This window comes from Rhinatrema bivittatum, chromosome 14 (assembly GCF_901001135.1).
Source record: "Rhinatrema bivittatum chromosome 14, aRhiBiv1.1, whole genome shotgun sequence".
NCBI classification, from domain to species: domain Eukaryota; kingdom Metazoa; phylum Chordata; class Amphibia; order Gymnophiona; family Rhinatrematidae; genus Rhinatrema; species Rhinatrema bivittatum.
In genome coordinates, this window is record NC_042628.1 from 73797241 (window position 1) to 73812859 (window position 15619).

Sequence of the window (15619 nt, forward strand, 5' to 3'; positions counted from 1 at the left end):
AGAGGGTGAGGGAGGAAAGAGAAAGAATGTACTGGTTATACTGGGGAGATGGGAATGAGGGTACTAAGGAAAGGGAAAACTACTGCGAGTAAAAGGTGATGTGGGAGGGGCTGGGCGTGAGCTTTGGGGAAAATGCTGAGAGAGAAAGAATTCAATATCCTGGGAGGGGAGGGGAGGGGAGGAACAGAACTGGGTATGTAGTTGGTGGGAGGGGAGGGAAGTATTGAGTAGATGGGGCAGGGCAGAATTACCAACAATCTTAGGGACTGGTGTAGGGAAAGACAAAAAACAGAGAATACTGAGTATCTTTAAGGCAAGAGAGACCTTAGAACATTGATGAAAACTGTGATCTTTGAATGCCACAAACAGATCTGGGTTTGAGGATAGGCAAACCATGTATGGATCAAATCTATGTGTAGAGCCTTGAAACGTCCCTGCTAAGTACTTTTGAACTTGTGAAATCCATATAGGCCGAGGGTTCGTGTTAGGAGCAAGTCAGCAGGTGCTCAGCTCCTCCTTGTGGGTCACGGCCATGGTTGGTAACCACTCTCAGTTATATTTTGGAGAAGGCCGGAGCATTTTGTTTACGTTCCTATTTCTTTTGCCTTTTTAAATTTCTTTTGGAGAAGATTTTTATCCACCCTTTCCCTATTTTATGGGGAAGGCTGATAAAAATCTGGTCCTAATTTTGTCTTTTGTCCCTCTGAATTCCTTCAGCTGGGGAATTCAGACCCTCAACTACAAAACTGTTGAGGAGCCTGAAACATTCTCTCAATGTTCGTGTGGAAGGAGAGGAATAGAGGAGACAGTGGCACCCATCCAGTGCTAAACACTGGAAATATCACCAAGATATTTTTGGGAACATGACATTCAGATGCCAAATGGTTGGAGAAGCTGAAGCAAAGTGGCACCCATCTGGAGTTAAATCCACTTTATATAGCATCTTTGATATTCTTGAAAGAGGAGTTACGAAGCCGCAGCCTTCTCCTACAAAGCTAAAGTAAGGTATGGGGCTTGAATTGGGATAACTATTGACACCAAGCTGACCACCGTAAGGCTGGAGGGAAGCCTGAAAACTATCTTCTGTGATTGGGTAAGGATCTGGATAGGAAACTGCTTGAAAGAAATCACAGTCACAGATTTCTACAGAAAGCTTCTGTTTAATTTAAAGAACTATTGCATTTGTCAATGATGCTCATTATGGGCCGGATTTTCAAAGGGTCACGGCGATGCACGTAAAGCCCCGGGACGCGTGTAAGTCCCAGGGCTTGCAAAAAGGGGTAAGGAGGGGCGGGGCCATAGGCCTCCGCACGGCCGTGTGCCGGGGATCGTGCGCCAGCAGTCGGCCGGCATGCGCAACTTACTTCAGCCCCAGGGCTGAAGTAAGTTTTAAAACAAGAAAAAGGTAGGGGGGGGGGGGGGAAGGGGGGGAGGGAAGGTGGGGGGGAGGGTAGGGAACGGGGGAAGGCAGCTTGGATCGGCGCAGGCTCGGCGCGCGCAAGGTGCACAATTGTGCACCCCCTTGCGCGCGCCAACCCTCGATTTTATAACATGCACGAGCCTGCATGCACATGTTATAAATGTTATGATTCCTCCCATAGCTGTGCCACAGGAGGCCTCTCACCTTCTCTGGAGGCCGCTCCGAAGCCGGGGCCTCGCCTGAGTAATCGTCCGGATCTTGCTCCACAGCCTGGGAGGCCTTCGGTGTCAGCAAGGCCTACCCGAGGCCTATTCCACTGCAGCTTGGATGCTCTGGTGTGGGCCACGCCCTTCTCCTAAGGGGCGGGCCCGCAGCTCCTCTCCACTCTTGTAGGGCCAGAGAGGTGTGACCCATCTGGACTCCTCCCAGGCAGTTGCCTGCTCCTGGGGTATATAACCCTCTTCTCCAGCACTCATGCATTGCCTTGCATCGGAGTTACCTTGCTCCTGGAGGTTCCTGCCTTCCAGCGCTCCATCAGGTCCTTTGTTCTTTATTGGAGCTCCATGTCCTGTGTCTCGCCTGCTCCTGATGTTTCCTGGTGTTTGTGTGCACTAACCTGCTCCTGACTGCCGGTGTGCAGTATCTCGTTCCTGACTGCCGGTGTGCAGTACCTCGTTCCCTTCCTGCGCTGTCCCGCTCCTGCGGGTGTAGGACAGTGTGGTCCGTGACCGGCCCATTGGGTCTGCCCGTGTTGGTGGGCTGTGTAGGGCACCCTGTGGGACCGTGCCTATGTCCGAATACCTTGAACCTTGTTCCTGAATACCTTGCACTTCGTTCCTGAAAACCTGGACTCTTGTCTTCATCTACAGTTTCCGAACCTTCGTCTGCTCTTGCCCTGAGTCTGGCCTGCTGCCTTTTGCCATCCCAGCAGCAGGTCCGAAAGGGCCGGGAAGGGTTGGAGGACTGTTCATTACCAACATTTCATAGTTGGTTCCAGAGGCATCAGGTCCGCCGGTCCGTTTCTTCCCATACTTGGATACACCACACCTACCCTCGGCACTGCCTTGGATTCCTCTAGGGCCATGTTGGGGTTCAAGGGCACACTCATCTTTTAGGGGACCGCTCTCCTAGCGCTCCCATAACAATAAAATTGCGTGTCCATGTGCGTGCGCCGGGTAGTGCGCGCACATGAACGCATGCGCATATTTCTTAAAATCTACCACTTTATGCTTGAATCTACTATTCTGTCTCTGCTATACATTTCCTATGCACAGCTTCAACAGGTAGCTTAGCTTGGTCCTTACTCGCAGACAGAGGAGGCTGCTTCTTTAACTCCAGACTTTATTAACAGGTAAAACAAATTACAGAGTCTTACTGTGCATAAACTGAAGATCACAGCGACCATCATAGTGTGGGCCACAAAAATAAGGACAGGTAAAATGAGAATAATTTCCTCACTTGGGGTAATGTTCAGTTCTGAGATGACAGCTTTGAATAGAGATTTCCATGCTTTGTAGTTTTCTGGGAGGTTATAATCCTTGGCGAGTTCTATATTGACAAGTTCTGTTGAACTCGTGGACCCTTAGGCCGAGGCAGGATTGACGTAATCTGCAGGGAGGAGCCCTTCAGATTCCCTTTGTCAGCAGGCGGACCTGGATGAGGCAAAAGTCCAACTGGAGCTTCACCTTTACCAGCCCATGTTCCCCTCGGTTAAGCCTTTGGGTGCCGGGGCTGGCAGATTTTAGGTAGCGGCCTCTGCTGATGGTGATGAGATCATAGAAGAAGATGGGTCAGAGTAGGCATAGATGAGACATGTCCGGTGGCAGGCTAAGGTTTGTTGCAGGCGGAGGTCGAGAGTATCCAGGAGTCAGGCAGTGGTCGAAGGCAGGCAGCAGTCAAGGGTATCCGAGAATCAAGCAGTGGTCAGTGGCAGGCAGCGGTCAGGAGTAATCAGAAGTCAGGCTGAGGTCAATACAGGCATCCATCCGAAAGAAAGGTGGGACGGATAGGCAGGGCAGTGAGGCAAGAAGCAGAACAGGCAGACAAGCAGGAAGACGAACCGAAAAACTGAATCACTGGAACCAAAGAACAAAGACAATGACCAATGAAATTGAAGAATGAAGACAAGAACCAGAGCAACTGAAGACGAGGAACACTGAACATAAGAACATAAGAAATTGCCATACTGGGTCAGGATCCTGTTTCAAACAGAGGCCAAACCAGGCCACAAGATCTTGGCAATTACCCAAACACTAAGAAGATCCCATGCTACTGATGCAATTAATAGCAGTGGCTATTCCCTAAGTAAACTTGATTAATAGCCATTAATGGACTTCTCCAAGAACTTATCCAAACCTTTTTTGAACCCAGCTACACTAACTGCACCAACCACTTCGATAGCATACTCTGCCAGGTTTCGGGAACCCTTGTGGGGGTGGAGTAAATCAAATCCCAGGGTGGCAGCCAGGATCTTCAGTATTTTCTGTTGATTTTGTAGTTATGGGTGAGTCATGGAATGGTCTGCAAGCTGACGAGTCCGTCGGATCGACAGCCTCAGCAATCTGTTGCACTCATGGACCATTAGGTCAAGGTGGAGTTGATGCAACCTGCAGTGAGGAGACTTGCAGGTCCCCTCCGTCGGCAGGCGGACCTGGATGAGGAACTTGCCCAAATGAAGCTTCGCCTTTACCAGCCCACATTCCCCTTGGATTGAGAATTTGGGTGCCGGGGTCAGCAGGTCTTAGGTGGAGGCTTCTGCTGGTGGTGAAGAGATTTGTCGAAGAAGCTGGGTTGTAGCAGGCGTAGATGAAGTATATCCAGTGACAGGCTAAGGTTCATGGCATGCGGTGGTCGAGAGTATCCAGGAGTCAGGCAGTGGTCGAAGGCAGGCAGCAGTCAAGGGTATCCGTGAGTCAAGCATTGGTCAGTGGCAGGCAGTAGTCAGGAGTATCCAGAAGTGAGGCTGAGGTCAATAAGTATCCGTCAAAAGGAAAGGTGGGACGGATAGGCAGGGCAGGAAGGCAAGGAGCAGAACTGGTGGGCAAGCAGGAAGACAAACCAAACAACTGGAAGACAGGAATCACTGAACCCAAAGAACAAAGACAAGGACCACTGGAATTAAAGAATAAAGACAAGGTCCATAGGAACTGAAGATGAGGAACACTGGAACTGAAGATGAAGAACGCTGGAGCAACACGCACTACTGAACAGTAGGGACACCTGTTGCCGAGGCATCAATGGAGTGTCAGCAAGAGCTTCTTATAGGCCTGAGGGAATGATGTCATCAGGAGGCGCCTTTTTGGCACTTTCCCTCCATGGGCCCTTTAAATTAGATGAGGTTGGGGGCACATGCGTGCCTTAGGAGAAGTGGGTCCAGGAAGTGTCGGTAGCATCCTGCCACGCAGGTTGTGGTGCTATGCTGCAAGGACTGCGAGGGACTGGGCCATGCTGGGAACCAGTAAGCGAGGCTGTGCTGGGAAGTGAGTGTGGCAGTCCGCGGGAACAGCCTGTGGACCGCTGAACACAACAAGTTCATGATGAATCATGTATTTAGCAAAATCTGACATGTCTCTGGCCTCAGTCTGTGTATGATGAACTACTTATGGGTGAATTCTTAGAACTTTTATGTCTTTGTTCATCACCTGTCATGGCAGTTTTGAATACTAAAAGAGGGTGAGCTTGGTCAGGTGCACTCTGACCATATGAAGGGCATGTGTCAGGTACCCTTAATAGAGGCAAGATTGCAGCCATATAATGACCCCCAATTCATCTAGGGTAGCTGAGTGTGGGCATGAGGTAGTGAATATCTCAGTACAGACGTACCTGGATATGGAGCCAGAAGTAGTGCATCTGTGATAGGGCATGTATTGAGCTGGTCTCTATCAGGAGCAACATTTACTTAATGAGAACACTGTATCGCCTCAACATCTCCTCATTACATTGGGAGGACAAACTGGAATACCTGGCAGAATGGCTTAGTACATAATCTCTGGTACTCTGGGCTGAATTCTCTGAGGCAATTTGACCAATCCAGGTCTCACACCATCCTGTACACCACCATATCAAGGATCTATTTATTTATTTAGTGATATTCTGCCTTTCAACCACTTTAAAATGGATTACGTTCAGGAACTGTGGTCAGGGCCTTCGCAGACGCTGCTTCCTTTTCTTGCTGTAATACTTCTAGCTTAGATTCTAACTCAACTTTCTTGCATGCAGCAATGGCAGCAGTAGTGGTGGCAACAGTCTGTTCCTGCTCTTCCAACTTGGCTTTCTTACATATAGCGGTAGTGTGTCATGGAGTCAGAGGCAGTACAGGGCTGAAGGGCAGAACTGGAGCTGGTCTTCTGCCTATTCAACCTTGGGTTTTGGGAGCTGGTAGGTCTTGTCTCCTGTATAACATCAGGGCACGGACTGGGAGCTGAGGTCAGGCTGGGAGCTGAGGTCAGGCACAGGCTGGATGAGGCAGAGCTGGCTGGACGAGGCAGGCTAGTCAAGGTAGGGCAGGCTGGAAACTGAAGATAGGCATAAGCTGAAAGCTGGATACAGGTACTGACTGGGGTTAGATACAGAGCACAAGCTGGGGCTGGATTTGAGGCAAAGGACAAGGGCAAGGCCTGGAAAATAGAGAAGAGAGTGAACTGGACTGGGCAGGACAAGGACTGGACTAAATAAGGACAAGAGGACTGGACAGGTAACAGGGAACAAGAAAGCCCAACAGGGCACAAGACTGGACAAGGTAATCCTAGTAGACCTGGAAGCCATAAGGTAAGAAAAGCCCAAGAGGACACAGAGCAAAGCAGAGAGGACTGAAAAGGCCACAGAGCAAGGTGAAAGGACAAGAGAGGGCATAAGGCAAGACAGGAGGCTTGGATAGGTTACAAGGCAAGGCTAGAGGCCCAGAGGCCACACGGCTAGGAAAGGTAGAACAGCAAGGTAAGAGTGGCCAGGTCAGAGAGCCAAGGTGACTCAATGAAGAGGCACTGAGGCATTGAGCAGGCCGTGTTAAGTAGGGCTGAGGCTTGGGCGTAGTAGGATCAGTGAGGAAGTAACTGACCAGGTAGTGATCAAGACTTGCTGAGGACTCCTGGTGGAGGGAAGACTGCACAGCAGGCAAAACCATGACATAGTGGCAGCAATCTGCTCCGGCTCTTCCAATTCAGCTTTCTTACATGCAGCAGCAGTGGTGGCAGCAGCAGCAATCTGCCCCCGCCTTTCTGCTCTAATGTTTTCTAGCTTTGAAGCTTCCTGTAAGGAAGGGCATGAGCGGGAGCCTTCAGTGCTGCAGCACAGTTGATGTTGCCTGGAGGCGAGCCCTGTGCCGACAGCTGGGGAACCAGGCTTAGGGTTTCAGCTGAAGAAAACGCCTGCTCTGCGGGTTGAGCCCTTGGATTACTGTGGCTGGCAGGACTTGAGTGATCCGAGGAACAGAGCTGATTAAGAGACCAAAAATCAGGGCTGGCGGCAGGTAGAATGCAGTCAATGTCCAAGGCTAAGGTCAGGTCCAGGTGGCACGCAAGGGATAAGTCCAAGTCAAAAGCTAAGGTCAGAACTGGAGAGACAGGCCAAGTCAGACAAGAGATGAAGGGCAAAACAGGACAAGACCGGCAGGGCAAGACAAGACTCCGAGGGCAAAGCTAAGACAGGACAGGGAGACAAGGTGTCAGAGCAAAGACAGAGCAGGAACAAGACAAGGCTGGACTGGGAGGCTTGGGCGACCCAAGGCTAGACTCAACACAGACATCGCTAGGGTGCGCGGCTGTGGCTTAAGTACCCAGCCACAGGACGTGATCCGAGGGCACTGGCAAGGAGATTCCTGCTGAGGGGCCCAGGCGAGCCATGCAGGGAAGCAGTATGATGTCAGCAGCGTCCCTGCCACCAGGAAGGAGCGCAGAGGCAACCTGGCACTTCCAGGAGTAAGTAGATGTTATAACAAAGAATTGAAACGTGAAAAAAACTGAACAACAAATAACTTGTATATGATGTCTCTATGTTAACAATCATTTCAACCTTTTTGAAAGCCTTGTTAACCTCCTTAACCTTGTAAACCATCATATTTTTGTAAACCGTTATGATGGCGAAACCGAATGAAACTCAATATATAAATATATAAATAAATAAATAAATAAAACTCGATAAATGAATAAATGGATAAAGTGAAACCCATTGCAGTGGCCTGTCGCAACCGGAAAATGTAACACTTCCTCTTTCCTGCTATAAGATGCACATACCTATGCAGTTTCTGCTTCAGTATGTGTCCCGGTGGCAGTTGTTGAAGATACTGTAGGTTTGTGTGCACTGATTTTGAGGATTTTGTTGCGCATCTAGAGGACCTGGAGCATAAGATGCAATTTGTTTTGAATATTCTATCTGAGATTCTACTTCCACTATAATCTCTCTGATCAAACTGCCATGTCCTTGATCGATATTATTCTGAAGGCTATGCTTCTGCAAGCTTTCTCCGAATTGATTCATGTTAAGAAAGTGAATTATTCTTGTGACAGGAACTGGTAACTCCTGTAAGCAGATTTGAACTAGTTGACACTTGCAATATTATATACATCAATCTGAATCTTTTTTCAGGCTTTGTCAAATTTCTCATGATACTGGTCTCTGACAATTTCATAGTTTTCTTTGGCCTTCTGTGAGAGAGTCACAATCCACTTAGTCTTTACACTTTGCTGAATTTGCTGAGGTAAGATTTCAGCCTCTGTGGTTTCTGGAGGCAGGGTAGAGCTGCCATGATGCACTGCTTATGAGTCTGTAGTACTGGTAACAAACGTTCATCCCTTGCTGCAGGGATGAAAGCTGACGGATGTCAATGCTTCTGTTGTGAATCACTAGATACTATCTGAGAAGTCACAGTGGTCAGTGGTCAGTGGAATAGAGTGTATGAAGCATGCACTCTGCTTCTGGAATTGACTTTATATCTGAAGCCAAACCATGAGGACAAGCTGGCTGTAGGGTCATAGCCATAGGAGTGAATCTGTGATGGGAGCCAATGGAGTCTCATTTTACTGTTCTGCCTCCACTATGTGTTTCCTATGCATAGCGTAAACAAATAGCTTAACTCAGTCTTTATTTGCAGACAGGGGAGGCTGTTTCTTCTATTCCAACCTTTATTAACAGGTAAAACAATTAACAGAGTGTTACTGTACATAAACTGAAGATTACAGCAACTATATAGTTTGGGCCACAGAAATAAGGACAGGTAAAATGAGAATAATTCTGCAGGGTTGGCCAGGTTAGCTGCTGATGCCACATAGACCTGTCCAGTACTGACTGTAAAACATGAGGCAGAAACTCCCAGTATAATAGAAAATGACCAGCTATGCAGAATAAAGGCACAGACAGCAGTAGCAACAGAATTAGGCTGCTGTGGAAGCAGGATACTGGGAACGCAGACCCGGGAATAAACAGAAAGGACATCCACCTCAGTATGGAACCACCACCTGGCCAGCAGCCTGATTTTTGTTAATGTAGTTAGAGACCATGATTTTGCACCAAGGCCTTGGGGAGTAATTCTCTCCCCTCCCCCAGGGAATCCTGGTTTGCAGAAGATAAGAGACTGAGAGGAATTCTACATCCCTGTATTGAATGGTGGGCCCTTAGACTCCAATGGACAACATCAATTTTGTTTCTTATTTTAATTTCATTTACTGTACTCTCATTTATCTTGTTTAATAGATTTATTAACATTTTATGTGCATTTTGTGTCATTTGATATTAACTATTAATTAGATCTATTCCTAATATTATTTTAAATGTCTTAAATGCTTTTATGATTGTACACTAGTTTGACAATGTTATCTTTTATTCTTCGATCTTTGATGTAAACCGATATGAAGCCTTCAGGAATATCGGTATACAAAAAGTGAGTAAATAAATATCAGCCCAAGGGTTACGAATGGGTCTATAGTCAATGAATATTCATTGTGGAAATCCGGAAAAACCAGACCTGTTTGTGGCATTGCGGACTGGAGTTCACTATCCCTGGACAGAAGGCAATTAATCTAGGATAGAGAGAGAATGAGTTGTACAGTCTTGTGGCCCCTGTTGCCACTGCCAGGCTCAGAGGTGTGAAGAAGGATGCTCTGGGTTTTGCTAACTTTTCTTTATACTTAGCTCTGTGTCTCTGCTCCAGGTTTCTGTCACCTGTACCTGAATGAGAAAGAGTACCCCCGGGGTTACCATTTTGACATAGAGGAAATGAACTTCCCTACCAGTGGCCTCTGCTTTGCTGGCTTAATCTCCATGATTGACCCTCCGCGAGCCACTGTGCCAGATGCCGTCATGAAGTGCCGGACAGCTGGAATCAGGGTACGTTACATTCGGGGAAACCCCTAAACTTATAGGGTGCCAGGTCTTGGGAAATTTGGGGGGTCATTTTTTTCTGCATGCAAATAACCTTCTGAAAATTGCCTGGGGGGGTTTGTTCACGTAGAAGCCATTTTGTCGGTACTTTTACACGCACTAACAACAAAGTGTTTCAAGGCAACGTTGGAATGGGGCCACAACTTGTGCGCATATTTTCGATTTGTGAGAATATGAGCATAAATATACATGCATAAAATTACAACTGCTCCTGAGCTCCAGCACTTGAGCAGGTGTTATTTTCTTTTTGTATAAATGTCATTTTTTGTGTGAGCACTGGTTCCATGCACATCCACAAATTTTCACTTTGAAAATCTGGTTCAAGTCTGCGGTTAAAAGTTACCCGCAGTCTATAGCCTATGCAGGCTTTTTGAATATTACTCTCTTTATCTGCAATTAGGATTAGGAAATGTAGTATGGATTTAATGTAAACTATGATTAAATTTGCATAGCTCACCATGCCAACAAAAGCCATTGCTCTGTAATACAGAAGCTAGTTGGGTTAAGCACATTAAATTTTGAGGGCACAGATGCAGAAGTGAAATGGGAGAAACTGGATTATCAATCAATTGATTTCATTAGCATCATGCAATACTTTTCATTGAGTGCTTTTTCAAAACCTGCAGGTCATCATGGTCACTGGAGACCATCCGATAACAGCCAAGGCAATAGCAGCAAGTGTTGGAATCATATCAGAAGGAAGCGAGACGGTAGAAGACATTGCTGCCAGGCTGCGTATTCCTGTGGAGCAGGTCAACAAGCGGTAAGGAGGAGGAGGAGGAGAAGGAGGCTGCTTATGTTCCTCAGTTTAGTAGGGAATCAGAAGCAACACAGTAGTGGGAACCTCGATAGCGAAGTTCTAAAAACCACTATTCTTTAGTGACACGGACATCCAAAATTCTCCATTTTCCTTTCATGAGTCTAGGGTATGCATAAACTTACAAGTTCCCTTTAGTTCCAAAGGCCAGCTCCTTGTCAGTCATTATCCTGCAGAATTTTATTTCCACTATTGACCATCTTCTCAATGCTCATGATCTTATGGGATAAGACTATCCTAGATCAATTACAGATTGGTTATGCTCTTATAGATGAGTTTATCATAAAGACTCACCATCTCCTTCCTATTCATGGTCTCAGAAGATTACTAGTAATCCATTACTGATTGCTTATGATTACAGAGATCAATCTAATCAATAATTTTGTTAACCGTGACTCTAGTTCTGGTACTTTTCATAGCGCAAGGAATTATTTATTTTATTTGTTTTTTAAGACTTGATTACTCACTATATCACTCAAATCTCAAAGTGGGTTACAATAAATACAATACAAAATATACAATAATACATAATGCAATTAATCCATAAAAACAACTTAAACAATAAAAATAGCATAACAATCACAATACTTCAAATCCCAACTCTCAATAATCAGTTTTCATCCCCACAGAATGTCAAACCCTGAAAAGCCTATTCAAAAAAATGAAACATTTAATTTTTTCCTGTATAACCCATTCTCTGGACACACAAAATAATGAGAAGATCTGCCATTTGGAATAAGAGTCATTCTCTAATTTATTTGGAGGGTTCAGAAAAATGGGGGTCATGCAGGTGGTGACGGAACCTATCCAGAAGCAGTAGGGTAGGCTATTCTTCAATGTACTGCCCTCCATGAGCTGTGTCCCTTATTTGATCTTTTTTCTTGTCACCCTTGAGGTCCCACTAAATTTGCTCCATTCCGGCTCCAATCAAACACTTAAATTTTATTTTTTGGGATGTCCAGCCAGCAACTATGTACATTACTTATAGAGAGTATACAGAGCATACTGAATTATTCAGAGATCATGGGACACACAGCCAAGCTTAAACATTTAATAATAAAGGTAACAGCTTTCATCCCAGAGTTTGGAATGCCTCCTTCCCCTTCATCTCTTGGCCACCTCTCTCTCAAAATGCCATTAAATGGAATGTGGTGCCTACATCCCTTAATACTCAAGGTACCTTCTTCATCCAAGGTCAGGTGACTCTCACACTCCAGATTCCTCTTCCTTTCAAACACCAGAATCCAAATGTGGGAAATAGGGCTTACACCTCTAACTCCCGGGGACAACTTACTGTTATGAATCTGTCAAGAATAATGGACCCTTGGACCGAAGTGAGGAGGTACCACCAGGGGGGTTGAGCCCCATCAGTTCCCGCCGTCAGCAGGCGGAGCTGTGGCGTGGTCAGGCGGAGCAGAGATCGATGATTGGCGGCAGGCTGGAATGTGGTCAGGCGTAGCAAAGGTCGATGACAGGCGGCAGGCTGGAACGTGGTCAGGCGTAGCGAAAGGTTAAAGGCAGGCAGCAGGCTGGAACGTGGTCAGGCGTAGCAAAAGTCAATGGCAGGCAGCAAAAGCAAAGACAAGGACCCAGGAAGCAACCAACAGCCCAGAAAGGAGATCAGTTGCCAAGGCAAGTCCTGACAGCCAGGACTTGCCTATTATACTGCTGCAGGGGTGACGTCACGGAGGAGGCCCGACAGGCATAGCGCGCCGCGGGCCCTTTAAGAAGGGCAGCGATGTGTGCATGCACCCCTAGGAGGTTGGGAGCGGAGAGCCGATGGCGGCGGCGGTGTCACCGCCGCGAGCGGAGACCAGGCCACGAGGAGAGGGGCAGCACTGGGGGCATCCTTCCTGCCCGGCAGCGGTGGAGAAAGAGGTGATTCAGGTCGGTTGCGAGGTCCGCGGCCGACCGACATAACACTTACTCTTTGCCCCCTCTTTCTACTCATGTCTCCTTTGACACTCCCAGCTCTTCTTAGACATCCGAATTCCAACCTGAAGCAGTATATAGGTCTCCCCAGTCCCATCCACACTCAGGCCTCCTTGGGGTACTCCTCCTTTAGGAATAATACCTTCCTCCTAGCTCTTGTCCACTTCCTCAGGGGGAGGAATCACCTCTTGTCCAATAGTAAGGATCTTAACCAAGTCCAACAAAAGAGACCACATCTCTCCCATCTTAAAAAGCCTACACTGGCTTCCCGTCAAATTCAGAATACTTTTCAAAGTGCTCTCAGTAACCCACAAGGCACTACACAACTTGGCACCACTCGAGCTCACATTCCCTCTCCAATTCCACACCTCTACCAGACCAGTGAGACAAGCCTATAGAAACAACCTTCATATCCCACCGATGAAGTCAGCTTTAAGCAAAAGAGCTTTCTCCACAGCTGGTCCCAAACTCTGGAACACTCTCCCGCCAGAACTCAGATCAGTGCAATGCTCCACTACATTTAAAAAAAGACTCAAGACTTGGTTATTCAACCAAGCTTTCCCATAACATCAACCTGCGGAATATCCCTGCCAATGATCCCTTCGGTGGTAATCCACTAGAGAACTATTTAGATCATCTCTAGAACTCACTTGAACTTTGGCAGTCTAATATCAAAACCCAGTATCATAACTATCAACTGTTTATTTAGCCTACATTAGGCACCGTATCTTTTACTTATGTTATTAACCCCATATATACCAATCCAAGTTATATCGACCTGTTCATTGTAAGACATTTACCTGTCAATGTTATTGTTTAGAATGTAAACCGAATTGATCAGTAATTCTGTTATTGGAAAGTCGGTATATAAAAATGTGAAATAAATAAATAAATAAATATCCTTGAGCTCAGCTTTTTCCTTTGAGAAGAAAAGCCCCTGCAGGGCCCCATTCCCTATTGGAAGGGTCCCCAGTCCCACCTTTCAGGTTTAGATTATGCTATCTTTGTCCCGTGTCAGAAACATGAACATGGATAATTCCCTACCTTCCTTCACGGTCTTCCCTAGGGATGCGCGTGCCTGTGTTATCAACGGCGGTCAACTCAAGGAAATGACATCCGAGGAGCTTGTGGAATGCCTGAAGATGCACCCAGAGATGGTGTTTGCAAGAACTTCACCGCAGCAGAAGCTGATCATTGTGGAGAGCTGCCAGAAACTGGTGAGACCCATATTTCATTTCACCAGATTTGCTCAGCTGTGCCAGTCACCATGTGGCAGGAGGGGGTGTGGTGGTGCTTGAGGAGTTCTAATCACTTAACGAGGTAGCCCACATAACCTGCAATTTATAACAGTGGCCTGAATGCAGTTAGATATCAAGTGAGCATCCAAATAGGAACCACCTTCAGGCCAAATCAGAGAGCTTAATCAGATGTCGAGGTTCCAGTTTCAGTCCCGACTGACAGGAGTTTTGACATGCAGAGTCACACAGCCTCTGATTTAGTTCAAGTCATATTGGTTCAGAATCAGCCATGGCTCAGATTATTCAGATTAAGTGCATCCCTTTCCCATTCCTGGTCTACAGGCAGCTGGATTTTAAACAAAACAAGGTCCCCAACTACCTCATTTGGGTGAGAATTAGAAAGCCAGAACTAGATTAAAATATCCAGTAGAAATTGAGACAGGTTGGCCACTATTCAAAGAATCCCCGTAGCAGTGTGATTTGCTCTTCTTACCAAAAATGTCACCTTTTATTTTGTTTCCTTCCTCCACAATCCCAGACCCCAGATTAAGACATCCAATTTTTCTCACTCCAAATCACTCAACAATGCTGCCTGCAGTTCTTGACCATAACTCCTTTCATTCTGTCAGATACCTCCTAATATAATTCTCTCGAGGATCAGCACTTGTGTCCCTGAACACAGCGTCTGCTTTCCCGAGATCAGGAATTTGGGCCTACCATTAACCAACCAGCACTGGCACTTGGATGTCCGATCTTGCCCTCAGTGATTAGACATACTTCTCTGTGCACATATATTATATATATGAGCGCCCAACTCAAATCTTTCATGCCATCCCTACAGGGTGCGATCGTGGCAGTGACCGGGGATGGCGTGAACGACTCCCCTGCACTGAAAAAAGCTGATATCGGTGTGGCCATGGGCATTGCAGGTTCTGATGCAGCCAAGAATGCAGCAGATATGATTCTTCTGGATGATAACTTTGCATCAATTGTAACAGGAGTTGAGCAAGGTCAGTACATTGCCAAGGAAGCACCATATAATTCAGAAATTCAGCCACAGAGTTGTAACATTGTTGAATATGCAATGAACTTTCTCATGAACATTTAGGAGCAGACATGTTTAGGAAAAGTCACTTATTCCTTCCTACAACTGGTATCTGGTTGATTCATATTGACTATTATTTCACAAATAAATGACATTGCATATACTGCAAGATACTATTCTATATAATCATTATGAAGTTGGAAAAGCTGAGTCAGTCTTGATTTTTCCCCATGGCATCTATGTCCAGACCCTGAGCTATCTAGTTCTAACCCTAAAATTCTCAGTTAGACAAGTCCCATATTACCTCATATTCAATCATATTCATTCCACAATGCCTGTGAACTATAGTGTGATAGATATACATAAAAAAGTGCCGTGTTCAGTGAACACTTCTATACATGTTTCCTGTTCTTCTAAGCAATGACCAAACATGCTACCACACAGAACCATTGACCACATCACCATGCTTCCTCCCTACCCCTCGTCCCGTCTGAGCCTCATTTGTTCCCTCTCCTGTTGTATTTACTTATTCTTCTGGAACTCTCAGGTCGGCTGATCTTTGATAACCTGAAGAAGTCCATTGCATACACTCTGACCAAGAACATTCCAGAGCTGGCTCCATATCTCATCTACATTACAGCGAGTGTCCCTCTGCCCCTGGGATGCATCACCATCCTCTTCATTGAGCTGGCTACAGACATTGTGAGTAAAGATTTCATTCCCTTACTGTTGTTCACTATGGAGTAGTGTACTTATTAACAGGAGGAAACTTTCAGTGCCACGTGACATCAAGG

General features: G+C 46.4%; 1 protein-coding gene across 1 annotated transcript in view; it reads left to right on the top strand.

The window, feature by feature from the left end:
- ATP4A (ATPase H+/K+ transporting subunit alpha) overlaps positions 1 to 15619 on the top strand; it is a 67621-nt gene that overhangs the window by 26459 nt on the left and 25543 nt on the right. The window contains exons 13-17 of the mRNA XM_029576339.1: positions 9564 to 9739; positions 10420 to 10556; positions 13609 to 13759; positions 14622 to 14790; positions 15373 to 15527. Of these exons, the coding sequence (XP_029432199.1) occupies positions 9564 to 9739; positions 10420 to 10556; positions 13609 to 13759; positions 14622 to 14790; positions 15373 to 15527 (788 nt within the window). The remainder of the gene's footprint in view (positions 1 to 9563; positions 9740 to 10419; positions 10557 to 13608; positions 13760 to 14621; positions 14791 to 15372; positions 15528 to 15619) is intronic.